Source organism: Papilio machaon, chromosome 26 (genome assembly GCF_912999745.1).
Source record: "Papilio machaon chromosome 26, ilPapMach1.1, whole genome shotgun sequence".
Classification (NCBI taxonomy): domain Eukaryota; kingdom Metazoa; phylum Arthropoda; class Insecta; order Lepidoptera; family Papilionidae; genus Papilio; species Papilio machaon.
In genome coordinates, this window is record NC_060011.1 from 5,174,606 (window position 1) to 5,190,687 (window position 16,082).

Below are 16,082 nucleotides of genomic sequence, written 5' to 3' on the forward strand. Positions count from 1 at the left end.
AAATGTTACACATTTTTAGATTTCTTAGATTTGCGTATTTAAAATTCAATTTCAATGTTACCTTACCTAATCCTTTTGTCTAATAATGAAATTTCATGTTACACATGTATTGAAACATGTTATTATCTTTCAACGTGTAAGAGAGAGATGACAACAAGTTTCATAAAATCACCATGACACATGTCACAGTATAAAAAGCCGTATTCATTTTAATTACGTAATAATCTATATTTAACACTTTCATACATCATTTTTACGAAACCTCACTGGCATTCGGGTCATTTGTTTTAGAAGACATCTGGTTTTTTTTTCGTTGTAATTTTTGGCAGTTGACAAAAAAAAAATAAGAAGCAATTAATAGAATCTGAACGCAGCGGAGCGGGTGACACGTGGAAGCCAAATGGCGGTTGCAAAGGAACTTTTAGGGTTACCTATAATAATATTAACTCTTTTAAATACTTTTTTTTGACAATTTTTCATACATTATAAAAGTATTAATTAATATAAAAACCTTCTGCAACTCGTTATACATGTTTAATTTACTGTTTGTTAGATTTTTCCAAATTAATCAATCATTAAATTACATCTAAAGAAACACTTTTATGTTAGATCTATATATAAAAAAGAAAGTCGAGTTAGTTACACTATTTATAACTCAAGAACGGCTGAATCGATTTGACTGAAAATTGGTGGGCAAGTAGCTTAGAACCAGGAAACGGACATAGGATAATTTTTACCCCGTTTTCTATTTTTTATTCCGCGCGGACGGAGTCGCGGGTAAAAGCTAGTGATTAATAAATACTTTCAAAGCTAACAAAAGTATATTTCAAATAACAATAATTGCAATAAAATCAATGATGTTTAAGTAGAGTCAAATAACAAAAACAAACCCATACAATGTTAATGTTCATAGATGTTCGCAAAACACATTGTTGCAAGTAATACGTGAAGATATGCCTTTACTTACCATATTACTATTTATTACAAACACTATTTGAAACATAGTTATCTCTGTTGTTCATACAAGAATATGATTTTAGTTTACTAAGCGAATAGATAAGCAGGATTTTTGTATAAACTATACTTACGTTGTAATACTATGTTTAGTATTGCGAAATACAAAATACTTAGTAGTAATTTTAAAAGGAAGAACACACAAGGCACGTCGCATCTGCAATTTATTTTAATACTAGCAGTTGTCTGCGACTTCGTCAGCGCGGAATTTAAAAAAGTAGCCTACAATATTCTTATAATGTCCCGTCAAAATGTCTTTCAGCTATTTAAGAAATTAACCGGAACAAACTGACTTATGAACAGACAGACAAAAATTTTGAAAAACTAGTTTTTCGTTATCACCAAAATAACAATAATAATACATCTTATGTACTAAATGTGATTTTTTTTTTTCGAAATTACATACACTTCAATTTTATTAATTGACATATAATATATTTTTATAAGAATATAATTACATTTCATACTTAACACTATTTCTATCATTCATTAAGTGATCATAACTTTAATTTGATCATTAACACAATCATGGTAATTGTTCTATAGTTGTTTATTGTAAGGAACCCTTGACTCGATTATAACGCGTTGCTTGTTTTGCAGTAGAAGTGTGCTGGCCATTGTGCCCTTGAGGGCAGGGCACGGGGCGGTAAAAGGCCGCATTGTTCTCACCACATTTGCTAGGGATTTGGTAGGTTATTAAAGGATCGGAACAGACGTAGGCTAACTACATCTATGAATTTGACGCGTCGATTTGCATCGCGCATTTGAGCTATAAGTTTGACATTGATGTCTTTGCTCCAAATCGGAAAGTATTGTAAAGTAAGTTACCAATTGTTTTTTTTTTAATCCGCCATGATATAAATGGTTGAGAAATGTCACTGGTAGTCTTTTGTTTTTCGTTACGAATGGTCGATTTTATGTACATTAAAAATTAGCAATCAAACATAGTTGTAGTTATTGTATACTAGCTTTTTCCCGCGACTCCGTCCGCGCGGAATAAAAAATAGAAAACGGAGTAAAAATTATCCTATGTCCTTTTCCTGGTTCTAAGCTACCTGCCCACCAATTTTCAGTCAAATCGATTCAGCCGTTCTTGAGTTATAAATAGTGTAACTAACACGACTTTCTTTTATATATATAGATGTAATTAGTAGAGATAGGTACTCGTAATTAACAATATTAGTATACTACGCATATCTAGATAATTTATTTCAAAATGCTTGGATAAGTTGTTACTTAATAAAGGATAAGTAATGTTTTACTTGATTGTAGTGGTTAATACAGTATTCAAATGTTTCTCAATAATAAGATATGATTTGGTTCTTTTATTTGTTTTATTCAGTATATATATATTTTGTTAATTAATTATACAATACTAAATCATTATGTATATGAGTGAAATGATTAGTTTATCAAATAACATAAAGTGCGTTAACTCTTTCCGGTGGCTGAACACGGATGGCCTTTGTCTAGAAAAAAGAACCCTTGTTTATATTAGTTCGCGCCTTTTTCAAGTGTCACTTTGCTTTTTGCCGCCACATCGAGAGTTGCGTTCAAACAACACTATCGTATATCAAAAGAACTTTAAGGCCCCGGAATTTCTGGCATTATTGTCACTATCTTTTTAATTGAAAGCTTTTTTTAATGTTTTCGGCTCCTTTTCAAATCACTTTTTATGCAGTAGTCATCGTAAAACAGTTTTAAAATTGTCTAACAAAAGACTTCAAAGCTTTTAAGATCGAGCAATAAGTGACAATCCATATGGTGGAATGATTTACTTGTCACATTTTTAGTTTTACGTTCGACTGCTATTACTTTATTCTGTAGTGAAGTTATTGTTTTACTGGTGCTAAATGCGATATATATTTCAAGAAATATACAAAGATTTTCTATTAAATATTCTTCTAGTTACTATTAGGACGAATGTTAAATCGTTTATTTTATCAGCATATTAGAAAAGCTTAAACTTCAACACGTAACTTCATAAACAGGCAACCGATAAAAAAAGATAAAAGCACTAAATGCCATTTAAATTGGAGTGACGTCACGCATCTGTCACATGTGACAGCGCGGGAGTTTGATTAAATGGCGCGAGCGAGCAGCCGTTGATAACGAGCTGAATTAATTCGAACACGTGTAAACATTTTGTAAGATAAGAGTGACACGAGGGGCGCGGGCGGTGGCATGTGTTGTTTAATTTCGGTGATTTGATTTTATGGCCGTAATTTAAAATTAAAAAACAAATAGTGATTAAGTGTTGGGGTAATCTTAATTGGTATTATCTTTTTTATTGCTGTCACACTGGCCAGTTGTAATAATTGTGTACTGGTTACAATATGACAGACAACTTATTTCTCTAATTCATTTCGTACAAATGAAGCCTTCGTTTACTGAATAACTTATCGTATATTAACGAAGGGTATATACTGTTGTATTGACAGGTTTAGGCGTGTTTTAAAAAGTTTTTTTTAATAGCTTTACTTAAATTTTACATTGCATGGTCTAACAACGCATTATTTTGATCCTAAGTAACAATCAAACAATTCAAAACACAATAAAATTAGAAAAACGTCGTAATTACAATCGCATCGAGCGTCGATTTGATTGCGCTTTTTCCTTCCGAAATTAAGACATCGAGGGCGTGTGTTTATAAAAAGACGTTTCCCCGTAAACAAACTGAGAGCGGAGTTTAATGGATTTTTTTATATCCATTGTTGTGTTAAACCGACATTGTTTTGTTTAAGACGATCCGTTTGACGTAAACTGAATTGTAAGTGATCGTTTGGACATTTAACTAATTGCTTGTTTACGTTTTATCCTCCGAATTACTATTGAAGTGATGATAAATCTGTTAAGGAAATAGAATCGATTAACTTCCTGCATTATAAGATATTTCTGAATATCCCGTTGAAACAAAATAAAAGCAGTATTTTTATATTATAAACAAACAATAGATGTATTAGTAGAGTTGTAAATTTGTATGGGCAAATTGAATAAGTATGGTAACTTTTTCCTTTGCTTTGGTCTACAGAAAAATAATTCTCTCTATCCCTCGTCCAAGAAATTAATGTTATAACCACATTTCATTTGGTTAGAAGTTTATTTTCCTGTCCTTGTTACAGATTATCGGGCGACAACAACACGAGTCCCTGCGCATCTGAATCGACGTCAGAATCGCCGCCATCTTTGTTGCAAGATGCAACACTTCCCGCGCTTTTAGTGACAGGCGCGTCAACCCTGTTCCAAGCCACGACGTCGAATAGCTCAGCTCTCAGTTTAACTGACAGCTTGAGTTTGCCACAAGAAGACTGCAGCTTAGCAAATGGTTGTACGAACGCATTGAGCGGGCTCGCTCTACCGCTGACATCGACGGGCTTGTGTTCAACGACGTCAAGCTCAGCTGTAGCCTGGTTAATGAATGACGATAGCACGGGTAAGATTATTTTTTTTACAGTAAAAGGCAAAGGTGCTATTGGTTGACAGGCTACCAATATATTACAGACTATTCTTTGCAATGACACAGATTAAATATTAAGTGAAAAATGATCGAAATGAAAGTAAATGAAATCTGAGGTTTTCTCACTTGTAATATTCCAAAAAAAAATCTGCTTTATATAATAAAAAGATTATTGATATAAAGTTATAAGTAAAATTATGAATATCTTGTTATGTTAATATTTATTGTATATCAGATGTGTTTTAACTATTAAAAAGGTTAAATAATTTAATAAACACATTAATTTTAATTTAATATAATATACATTTGGAAGTTTTGAATAAAGAATGAAGTCCTAATAATCCAGTAGGTCTTTATGGCATCTTTTCATTCAATTTTATAGATTTATTGACATTTAGCTAACAATCTCATTAATTATATGCAAGATATGTTAATTAATGATGGCAACATAATAAAAAGATAAATTTATTAATACAGATGTTTATTTTTTCCATTTAGATATATTTTTATCTGTAATACTCACATAAATCATCAATTTACATTGATTTGAATTTTAAAATATTAGCTTTTAAATAGTCCCTGTTATAACCGACTTCTCATATTCTCTCAGATTCTCTCATACTCTCTTTTATTATCTGTGGGCATAGAAAGAACATTTGTGACAATGGCCATAGTAGTGTAATCGACAAAATGTATATTAAAATTGGTGCAAAAATCTCATGCTAATTTTGAGACAAGTGGCAATCAGGATACGAAGGCCCTTGTTGCAAATATTCGTTCTAGGCCCACTGCTGAAACTAGCGAACTTTCTCATATCTTCTCTTCTTCTTCTCTCTATCTTTATAGTCTATTGTTTAAAAAAAATAGTATGTCTTTGTATAAGTTCTTTAACAGTGGAAACATAAAAATAACATGTTTGTCTAAGTCTGTTAAGTACCAGGACGTCATAAATTACAAGGAGGTTATATGCAGGTGGTGGTGTGAAGAGCGAGGTGCGCAGCCCAGGCCTGTGCGAGGCGGACGCGGCGCTGTACGGCGAGACGCTGCCCTACGACCAGTCCGCGCTGCCCTACCAGTATTACAATAGGTAGATACACTGGTCATGTCACCGTAAATATGTTTACACATAGTCTGTTTGTAATGTAATTAATTAAGAAACGGCTTAACTCACGTTTGATCGTCCGGTGACGGCACCGACTAGTTTCGGACCCATCGGGGGTCCATCTTCATGGCGAGTGTTTAATCCGAAGACTTCGCGGTCAATGTTAACAACAACAGTGACTCATCAATTTTGAACTCGTCGACATCGCCGTCGCCGACGCACGCAACGGCCACCGCGCCCCCCGCGCCCGCCGCCCCCTCGAGCCGCGCGCTACGCGCTATGGCCCGCAGTGCGAGACGCGACGCGACCGCGAAGTCTTCGGATTAAACACTTGCCCTGAAGATGGACCCCCGATGGGTCCGAAACTAGTCGGTGCCGTCACCGGACGATCAAACGTGAGTTAAGCCGTTTCTTAATTAATTAATTATGATGTCTCACGAAAGTTTAAACAATTTAACTGTTTGTAATGTGACTAAAAAGGTAAAAAAAATCGAAACGGCATTCGGATAGTCTTTACTAACCCTAGTAGATTATGGATCTTTGTAATCTGAATCAAATTAACTTTATTATTATTACTTGGGGTACTAAAAATATTACAATAAGTTCAGTAGTCTCACAGTTAAACATAATAAAATATTTCAAAGTACTTTATAACTTTATGATATTATTATAGTTAGGTATTTTGCCGCGGAAGTAGTCTCGTAAACTTTCCACTTTGTATGGCTTCACACAAATCCTTATAAGCCGGTTTACCTTTTATATTCAGCCTGTAAATGTGTTTTATTTATAAACTAGCTATCGCCCACGACTCTGTCCGCGTGGAATTAAAAAAAACTTAATAGCTTATGTGTTCTTCCAGACTGTATTCTACATCTGTGCCAAATTTCATCAAAATCCGTTGAGTCGTTATGACGATACCTTCAAACATCCATCCATCCATCCATCTAAACATTCGCATTTATAATATTTGTAAGATTAGTAAGATTAAATAAGTAAAACAGTAGCAAAAAACATTATCCGGAACTAGAAACACATAACTTTTACAAAATACTGATCATGATCATGTGAAGATCATATTTATTGCATTCAAATTACTTACAATTTCATACTAAATACAATCTGGTGCACTCAGAGTCATATAAGTGTAGTTTTTGTATGAGAAATGTACACAAACGATTTTGGCTTTACAAGTCATGTTCCTTTGCCTTTTAAATGACATTTAATTTTGTTGTGTTGGCAGTATGCAGCAATATGGCGGCGGAGGTGCGGCTTCGTCGTACGTCAGTTCTACGCTCTACAACCAGCCCTATGCGGCCTACCCGCCGCCACATAACACTAATAATAGGTAAACAACTAACAGTTCTCTAAACAAAATTGTAACGATCAAGTAAAAGAGATGTATTTAGTTGTTTTTTGAAACTAACATTTTGAAAATTTCTGGTATTCATTTTAGCCACGACCGACTTGTGTTATGACATTTAACGACAATAGACAACACGATCGGTAGTCCATACCTAATTGGGTACTTACATAGATATTGTCTATGGTAAAAGCCATTTCCCATTTAAGATTTACAAGATCAAAATCTTAAATTGACAACCTTCATTCGCAGGTCGTCATGTAAGGCCACACCGACATATCTAAGTGCGTACAGTATGGGCGGCGTCGGCACCGTGCCCAGCTCGGGCTTCGCCACACAGCCCTCTCCGTACGCGTATTCCTCCTACAATGGAGGACTGGCGCAATCCTTTCCTAATGCACAACAGGTACGTATTGACGTACCAAAAGAAAAAAAAAACTTGAGAGGTGTCAAGGGACACCCGGATGGAGCGAAATTCCTTTCGATTAATTAGTGAAGGAACCAATGTTTATTCTATGAATAAAAAACTTAAGTCTTCACAAGAAGTACATTTTATTTCTATGAATTTTCGTTATATATTGTCACGTCGTTGCCATGGTGAAGTAGCGCTCATTAGTCGTTAACATACTTACTATAGCAAAAAGTGTCGTGACAACTTTTCGTAAGAATTTTTTCCGTCTAGCCCCCTTTCACAACGCGCGAAAAGGAACTTCGTTCCAATATTTTACGAAATATTCCATATATAAAATGATAGATTAATTTTTCATTCAGTGATCAGTTTATAGTTAAAATGCAAAAAATTACTTCAAATGTACTGTTTCTATTCTTTTATAATTAAATCAGTAACAATTTCAGGATTATAGCAGTTATGCATCTGGTTACGCCGACCACAACGTGGCCCAGTACGGAGGGTATTACGCCACCCCGAGCTATTCTCCTTACGTCAGCTCGCCCAGCAGCAGTGGCAGTGCCGGACATACTTCATATCTCATCGGCGGTGGACTAGCAGGTAGGATTAACCGTCAATAATTCATAGCATATGTGGCCATATGCAATGCAGCACATTTATTAAATTCTGAAATCTGAAACCTCTATTAAAATGTTCTTTCATTTTAATAAACTTTTATCTTCTAATATATAAAATTCTCGTGTCACAGTTTTCGTTCTCTTCTCTTCTCATGAATTTTGCTCATTCAGTAGGTCTGAGAATCAGCCAACATCTATTTTTCATTTTTTTTTTAACTGCGCGCGGACGGAGTCGCGGGCGACAGCTAGTTATAATTATAAATTCTAAAATAAATTTATTTTTTTAAATAAAAGATTTTTACATAGTCTATAACATTATAACTTTTTGAATCTGTGTCCATGTTTGACGTATATCACTCATTGTTTTGACTTGGTTTGACAATGTCATCGTAGTTTATTTTCTTAAAATTTTTGGAAGATATAAACTACAAGAAACATTGTTTAAGTAAATAATTGTGCAATAGTTTCTCAAAAACGGAACGTTAACTTTTGATTTGCAGTATCGTTATAACATTTTTGTGAATTTCTAGTGTTCTTTTGCTTTTTAAAATGAAAAAGGATTCAGAAAACAGTTGTCCTATGAAACGAAGAAAACTTAGTGATAGTAACGATCGAAATGTTGACGATAATTCCGATTACTGGCCTGATTCAGAAAGTGATAATGGTAAATTGTATTAAAAGTTAAAGTAGGGTGAAAGTTTAGTTTTCTCGTGTGTAAAGTTTATTGTATAGGTGTCAAAAGTTGTACGAAAATTGTCACGTATATAAAGTAAAGATTATTAGTAATCTTTTGAACTTTAATGTTTTATAATAACAAGAGTACAAAGTTCGAAAGACAGATTATCTGAGCTATAACTAAAAGAAAGAAATTTTGAACATTCATTTAATGCATACTAACAATGAATTTGAAAATTATGAATGTCAAAATGTTTTAGAATCTCCGTCTTCAATGGTACCTGCAATAAATGACACCAGCCCGCTCTCTCCTATCAAAAATGAAGTACACGCAGCCAGTAGGAGATGCAGAGAGAATTCTGGGTAAGAAATAACTGCATTACAACTTCTTTTATATCAAAAACAGCAAGCTTGTGTAAACAATAACATAGAGATTTTAAACATAATGTGTAACACAAGTACTGCTGTTATTGGATGAAAAAAAAAATACAATCGAATTGATAACCTCTTTCTTTTTGAAGTCAGCTAAAAAGGGAAAATTTGTCTTTTTACAAATCCTACCTTACAAATCTATCATCCTTTCCCAATCTTACGATATTAGAAATGGGTGGGAAGGGAAGGATGACCAGTATTGGCCTCAAAAACCACACATGAAAATGCGGAACCAAAACAATGCGGATAATAAACATCTATCTACAATGAAGTTGTGAAAATTGAATTGTTGTTAAAAACATTACTCATGCTTAATCTCCAGCGAGAGCACAGCTAGCAGATCACGAGGCAGAGGCAGACGGAACACATCTTCATCACCGGCACAACATGTTCCGGAACCTTCAACCGAAAGAGTTTTTATATGGGACTTGGATGAGACAATCATTATCTTCCATTCACTACTCACTGGATCTTTTGCTACTAAGTACAATAAGGTATGTTTATTTTATTTATTGAAGTATATATATCTTATTTAATCTATCTATCTATATATATAAAAGAAAGTCGTGTTAGTTACACTATTTATAACTCAAGAACGGCTGAATCGATTTGACTGAAAATTGGTGGACAGGTAGCTTAGAATTAGGAGACGGACATAGAAACTTTTTTTTTTTATCTTATGTGCATTTTTTTATTCCGCGCGGACGGAGTCGCGGGTAAAAGCTAGTAATATGTTTGAGTTTGAATGTTTTTTGTCACATAATTCCAGAACATAGAACGGTTTTGCATGGAATTTACCGAAAAAAAAAAATGGCTATAAAAAATTAATTGATTGACTTTGCTCACCGAGAGCTTATTTGATAGTTTTTTTGGCTATAGGCTACACAACATATATATCAGTTCACTATACATTGCCACTGAGGGGTTCGGAACCTACCCTAAGTGAGGTAATTAGGCCATAGTCAACTACATTGACCTAGTGTGGGTTAGTTGACTTCACACATTACTCTTACCTCAGTCAGGGTAAAATTTTATGTTTTTCATTAAAGTTTTTGCTTACAAATAATGTGTTTGATTTTTTTACAGGATACACAGCATATAGTGCAGTTGGGTTTCAGAATAGAAGAGATGATATTCAGTTTGGCGGATGCCCATTTCTTCTTCAATGATGTTGAGGTAAGCCGTTTTCTCATCTCTTTATTAAAGCTTTCATTATAACTTGAACTTGATAAATAAAATCAAATAAGGTTTAGTTTGTTTTTAATTTGGCTATTTAGTAAATGTCTTTTTGCAGCTCGTTATTTTTTTTACATTTTCATTAATTCGATGTACATCGGTACAGTATAACTTTTGCTCGTTTTATAGTAAATTTCTCTATATCAGGGGTTAAGCACTTGACTTGCAATCTGCAGGTCCTGGGTTCGAATCCCACCATGTACCAATGTGTTTTTAGATTTTCGATTTACTTATATACTTATATATTTATTTATATACTTATCCGACGTTTTTACGGTGAATGAAAACATCGTGATGCTGCACATATCTGAGAAGAAATTCAATGATATGTGTGAAGTCAACCCGCACTGGGCCAGCGTTCACTATGTCCTAGTCACCCCTAACTTGGGGTGGGCTCCGAGCCCTTTAGTGTGGATGTAGTAAGCTGATGATTAAAGGCATCACAATAAGCTCTCAAATTAGTTTTATATTAAAAAAAAAACTCTGTTTTTATAGGATTGTGACCAGGAACACATAGATGCAGTGGCGGCTGACGATAGCGGGCAGGATCTGTCCACGTACAACTTCGCGGCGGATGGTTTCCACGCGACCACTCCCGGGTTATGCGCTCCTGGTATGCGCGGTGGAGTTGACTGGATGCGGAAGCTGGCATTCCGGTACAGGAAGATTAAGGATACATATAATAATTATAGGAATAGGTGAGTTTTCATCATAATTGCGTTTACACTGTTGTTACACTTGTATTGAGATACAGTTGAACCTAGATAATTGTGAATCCATGTGATATTTTCCTTGTTTATAGAGATTTCTTCGCTGGTCGTCTATCCATTTATACAGTTACTAGCTGTCGCCCGCTATTCTATCCGCGCGGTATTAAAAAAATATAATAAGTAGCCTATGTGTCTTCCAGACTATGTTCTACATCTGTACCAAATTTCATCAAGATACGTTGAGCTGTTCCTGAGATACCTTCAAACAAACATCCATCCGTCCAAACATTCGCATTTATAATATTAGTAAGATTTATCGTTAAAAAAATATACATAGTAACAGTTTGACTCTGTGTTTAACTTCTTATTCATACAATCATTAATTGAGCCACTAAAAGGTATCCTTAGTGTTAAATTGGTTACTGATCTCTATAAATGGATAGGCGATTGCTTGGAAATTACAGCTTTTGATGCGTTCCTATTTAAACGTCCCCGTTGATGTGACATATTTAATTCTATATTTTTTCGAATCCACACCACCGCTACAAACCGCTACCATCAGCGTCAAAATGTCTGATATCAAATAGGCACAAAATACTACGTCTTATAGCCAGTCCATTTATAGAAGTCAGTGGCTATAACATGCCAGTATTTTGTGCCTATTTGATTTCTGACATATTGGAGCTGATGGTGTGTATTCGAGACAAATCTGTCTACTCATTTATATAGATCAGTGATATTTTTAAGTAAGTTAAGTGAGCATTAAGTGGAGTGTGAGTGCAGTAAGTGAGGTATTACAGTGTGGGCGGTCTTCTTGGTCCGGCGAAGCGCGAGCAGTGGCTGCAGCTCCGAGCTGAGCTGGAGCAGGCCACAGACAACTGGCTCACGCTCGCCTGCAAGTGTCTAAATATGATTAATTCCAGGTAAATATAACATTTGTAGACATTAATGTTTAAATAGACTAATATACTTTTTACTAGCTTTCGCCAGCGACATCGTCCGCGCAGAATTAAAGACTTAATAAGTAGCCTATGTTCTCTTCCACAATATGTTAGACATCTTTGCCAAATTTTATTGAGATCCGTTGATTCGTTCCGGAGATACTTTCTAACAAACTTCCATTCATCTAAACATACGCATTTATAATAAACTTTAGTAAGATATTAAGATAAGATGGCAAGCAAGTGGCTGCTTACATTTTTATGAGTCCTACCTTTAGTCGACAGAGGTGGGGATAAACAGAGATAGTCAAGAAAATATGTCACAACCCTCAGGAACAAAAAATGTTGCCAATCCATTCAGCCTCGTTACGCCCACTGCTGGGTATAGGCCTCCCCCAAAGATCGCCACAGTGATCGGTCCTGTGTAACCAGGATACTCCCGCAACCTTGACCACATCATCGGTCTTAGCACCCCCTGCACCACTGTCACCCAGGCCAATAACATTATTTATTATTAAATATTTTTTTATTACAATAAAAAAAAACTTATTATTTAAGAGTTTTTTAGATTTTTATATATTAATATATATAAAAATCTAAAAAACTCACGTATATTCCGGTGTCGGCACCGACTAGTTTCGAGCACTCTTGTCTCACTCACCCTAATGGGCCCACGATGTGCTCAAAGCTACTCGGTGCCGACTCCTGACAATTTGTCTAGTGTCGGCTCCGACTAGTTTTGAGCATTTGTCGTGAGCGACGAGCCGATTCCGCGAAATAATACCAGTCCCACTCACCCTAATTGAAACCACCGATGAGCTTGAATCTAGTCGGTGCCGACTCCTGATAAATATCCGTGCGTGTTTTTGTCTTTTATATATTAGTTTATTATTTATTATGTTTTTTTTTTCAGAGAGAACTGTGTGAACGTTCTGGTGACGACGACGCAGCTGGTGCCGGCGCTGGCCAAGGTGCTGCTGTTCGGTCTCGGCGGTGTCTTCCCCATAGAGAACATATACTCGGCCACAAAGACAGGTATGTCATTTATACAGTCGGGGACGTTAATTTACTACCCATGGAAATTTCAGCTTTTTAATAAATAGTACAAGATACTTGAGTTAATTTGTTTTGCAGGAAATCAATATACGATCTGGATCCGATGTTTTTTATAATTTCCCTCTGTCTTTAAACGATCAAGTTTTTTGATTATCTTTAAAATTTGTACTAAACGGATTAATATTTAAAATAATTCAATATGAAATATTAATTTCCATGTTAAAGTCAATATTAACTAATAAATATACGATTCCAGGAAAAGAGAATTGCTTCGATAAGATAAAGCAACGTTTCGGTGAACGTTGTACTTACGTTGTTATCGGTGATGGGAAAGACGAGGAAGCAGCTGCAAAGAACAAGAACTATCCCTTCTGGCGTATCTCAGGACATTCCGACATCGCAGCGCTTTACAACGCACTCGATATGGGCTTCTTATGATCTGCTGCTCGCCTGGTACTTCTTACATTGTTCTACAATATATATAACTGTATATGGACAGGTTATATACCTTAGTATCTTGTACCTATTTGATCATCGCCATTTTGAATCTAACTACAGTTACTAGATACTAGACTACAATACTAGATAGAAATAATTTGTAAGAACTTCAACAGTTTTAAGTCGGAACAACGTAAAAGCTGTAATTTCTAAGCAATGGCCTGTCCATTTTTTAGAGTTCGTGTATCTCACATAATACTCTTATGGATTGCTGCTATCCTGGTATTTCACTAGCATCTTATGACAGTCAAAAAATGTTAACAAACAATGTCATCTTAATTGATAGTGTCATTTTGAACAATAAGGAGTGGCAACTGTTAAATGTTGCCATAATTGAAAAAAAAAATCACTCGTAGTGTCATGACATGTCGGTTAACTTAACTCCAGGACACTAATTTCCTCACAGCAGTGGAACCCCACACTAATATTGAGACAGAGTTGTTTCGTGAATTAAGTCATATCATAATTATTATATCCCTTTAGTTAAGTTGCATTTTTAAGTACATATTTCGTGTTTATTTCAATATATAAAACCGTATTAAACTATTATACAGGGTGTCCCAAAAGGCTACGTACATAGGAAGGGGGGTGATAGGGGTGGTCATAAGGGTCACCAGAAAAAATAAAATAAACCCCTATCACCCCCCTTCCTATGTACGTAACATTTTGGGACATCCTGTATATTTTCTTTATACAAACAAACAATTAACTTATCAAATATTATTTAGTTTTTAAAAGCTCAAAGTCAGCTCAAAACATACGACAAAAAAAAGCTAGAAATTTTGTAAATATTTTATATAGCTTATATCGTAATTTCATTCCTATTAAGATATTATTATATTGTACAGAATATTTTAGATGATTTTGGCTATAATTAAGCCTTGTATGTTTTTTTTATATAATTAAACATACAAATACAAACAGAAACTCTTTTAAACTACATTTTAACTGTAATAATATTACAATTTTTATTTAATATTATATTCTTACATATTAACGTAACATATACAAAACTTATGTCATGATAAAAAATATGATAATGTATATTTTCTAATAATATTATGTTCCTGACTAACATATAGCACAATTACGTTTTTTTATATAATAACTGGTTTATTCATGCTTATAACTAAAAACGGCTCTAGTTGAAATAACGGTTACAATTATATTATCTGTGCTAATCCAAACGCGTCAAACATTTTTAAACTCTACTGCTTTTAATATAAGGCTGATTTTCATGTTATTTTGTCAGATTTATTAATTTATATCTAATCAAAGATTAAAATAAAAAAAAATAATTGAAACATGATTTAATTTTTGCCCACAAATTTTGATACATCTAAAGTTAGTCAAAAGTCGGATTGAATAGAAATGACAGCTATATTTCTATCTCTGTCACACTTGCAAATGTATACGTTGTCTCGCTCACTCTATCAGAAGATTATTAACAATATTTGTGGTCAGTATTATGCATTATGTCGTCAGTAAATGTTCTTTACAAAATAAATAATTGTCAATTTTTTTTCTATTTTTTCCGAAAATGTACATAGTGCTTTATAATTTTATCATTTTAAATACATATTTTATGTATTACATTTGGTAAATAGACAAATGTTTATAGACGAAATTGTAAATTATCTTAAGACATGGAAAGTAGCAATATTGTTTTTTTTATATAGTTAATATTTTAAATGAATTGGAAATGTAAATACAGATGTAGGAACTAGTTTAAATTGCTGTAAGTACAGACGGACGAAAGATTTTGCGATAATTGCGGCTACTTGTAAATAAAAATATATATTATATTATTTGATCATTACTTGTGTTTTATTGTATATCCTTTAACCAATACCATAGGAACTACGAAATATGTGACATATAAAATATAGTGGAAAATGCTACAAACGTTAATAAACTTTACAAATATCATTCCTTCTATTTTACATCACCAAACATGATATGATGATCGTGTGAGAGAGTGAAGACGCGGTGTACGTCCGTGTGGTCGCCGCGCGCCGCGCTGCAGGCGGCAGAGGGCAGCCAGGACAGCACAGCGTTCCTCCCGTACTCCTCCAGGTCTGAGATCCCATGCGACGATATCACCGCTCCGTCGCCCCGCACCACCAGCAGCTGCGGGATGCAGGTCACCTCGTGCATGTACCTCAGCTCGTGTACCAGGGTATCATCGTAGCGCAGAGTGAGCCAGTCCGGCTGCTCGCTGTAGGAGGCAGCCGCGTCTTGTGCGGTGTCGTCCATTGGCACGTAGATGACCTCGAGGGGTAGGTGGAGTTCTCTGATGTCCTGGTAGATGCGGCAGAAGCGCGCTATGACGCCGTCTCTGTCTACGCCGCGTGATTTGAAGAGGAGGGCGATAGCGGATGCGCGGCGCAGGCGGTCTGCGGGCACGCGCTCTCCGCTCTTGTCGTACACCGAAGCACCATCCACCCAGTTGTACGGAGCGCACACGGCCTCTGCGTCTACGCTCGAAGACATTTTTAACCAGTTACAACTAATTTATATTAGTACCTATACATATAATTAAGACGAATAAAATATTCTTATTTAAACACTAATC

The 16,082-nt window shown here is 35.0% G+C and overlaps 2 protein-coding genes across 2 annotated transcripts in view; one reads left to right on the forward strand and one right to left on the reverse strand.

The window, feature by feature from the left end:
• LOC106721188 (eyes absent homolog 2) overlaps positions 1-14,153 on the forward strand; it is a 42,167-nt gene extending 28,014 nt beyond the window's left edge. The window contains exons 4-15 of the mRNA XM_045684340.1: positions 4,137-4,447; positions 5,444-5,558; positions 6,814-6,918; positions 7,186-7,339; positions 7,789-7,942; positions 8,895-8,997; positions 9,389-9,560; positions 10,153-10,242; positions 10,798-11,000; positions 11,813-11,935; positions 12,867-12,988; positions 13,266-14,153. Coding sequence (XP_045540296.1) covers positions 4,137-4,447; positions 5,444-5,558; positions 6,814-6,918; positions 7,186-7,339; positions 7,789-7,942; positions 8,895-8,997; positions 9,389-9,560; positions 10,153-10,242; positions 10,798-11,000; positions 11,813-11,935; positions 12,867-12,988; positions 13,266-13,447 — 1,834 coding nt within the window. The 3' untranslated portion in view covers positions 13,448-14,153. The remainder of the gene's footprint in view (positions 1-4,136; positions 4,448-5,443; positions 5,559-6,813; positions 6,919-7,185; positions 7,340-7,788; positions 7,943-8,894; positions 8,998-9,388; positions 9,561-10,152; positions 10,243-10,797; positions 11,001-11,812; positions 11,936-12,866; positions 12,989-13,265) is intronic.
• Positions 14,154-15,442: 1,289 nt separating this feature from the next.
• Positions 15,443-16,000, reverse strand: LOC106721190. Its single transcript, XM_014516082.2, has one exon. The coding sequence runs from the start codon at positions 15,998-16,000 to the stop codon at positions 15,443-15,445; it is 558 nt and encodes a 185-aa protein (XP_014371568.2).
• Positions 16,001-16,082: the final 82 nt, after the last annotated feature.

Excerpts from the sequence above, each read along its gene's own strand:
- LOC106721190 (XM_014516082.2), bottom strand. The coding sequence starts at position 16,000 with ATGTCTTCGAGCGTAGACGCAGAGGCCGTGTGCGCTCCGTACAACTGG.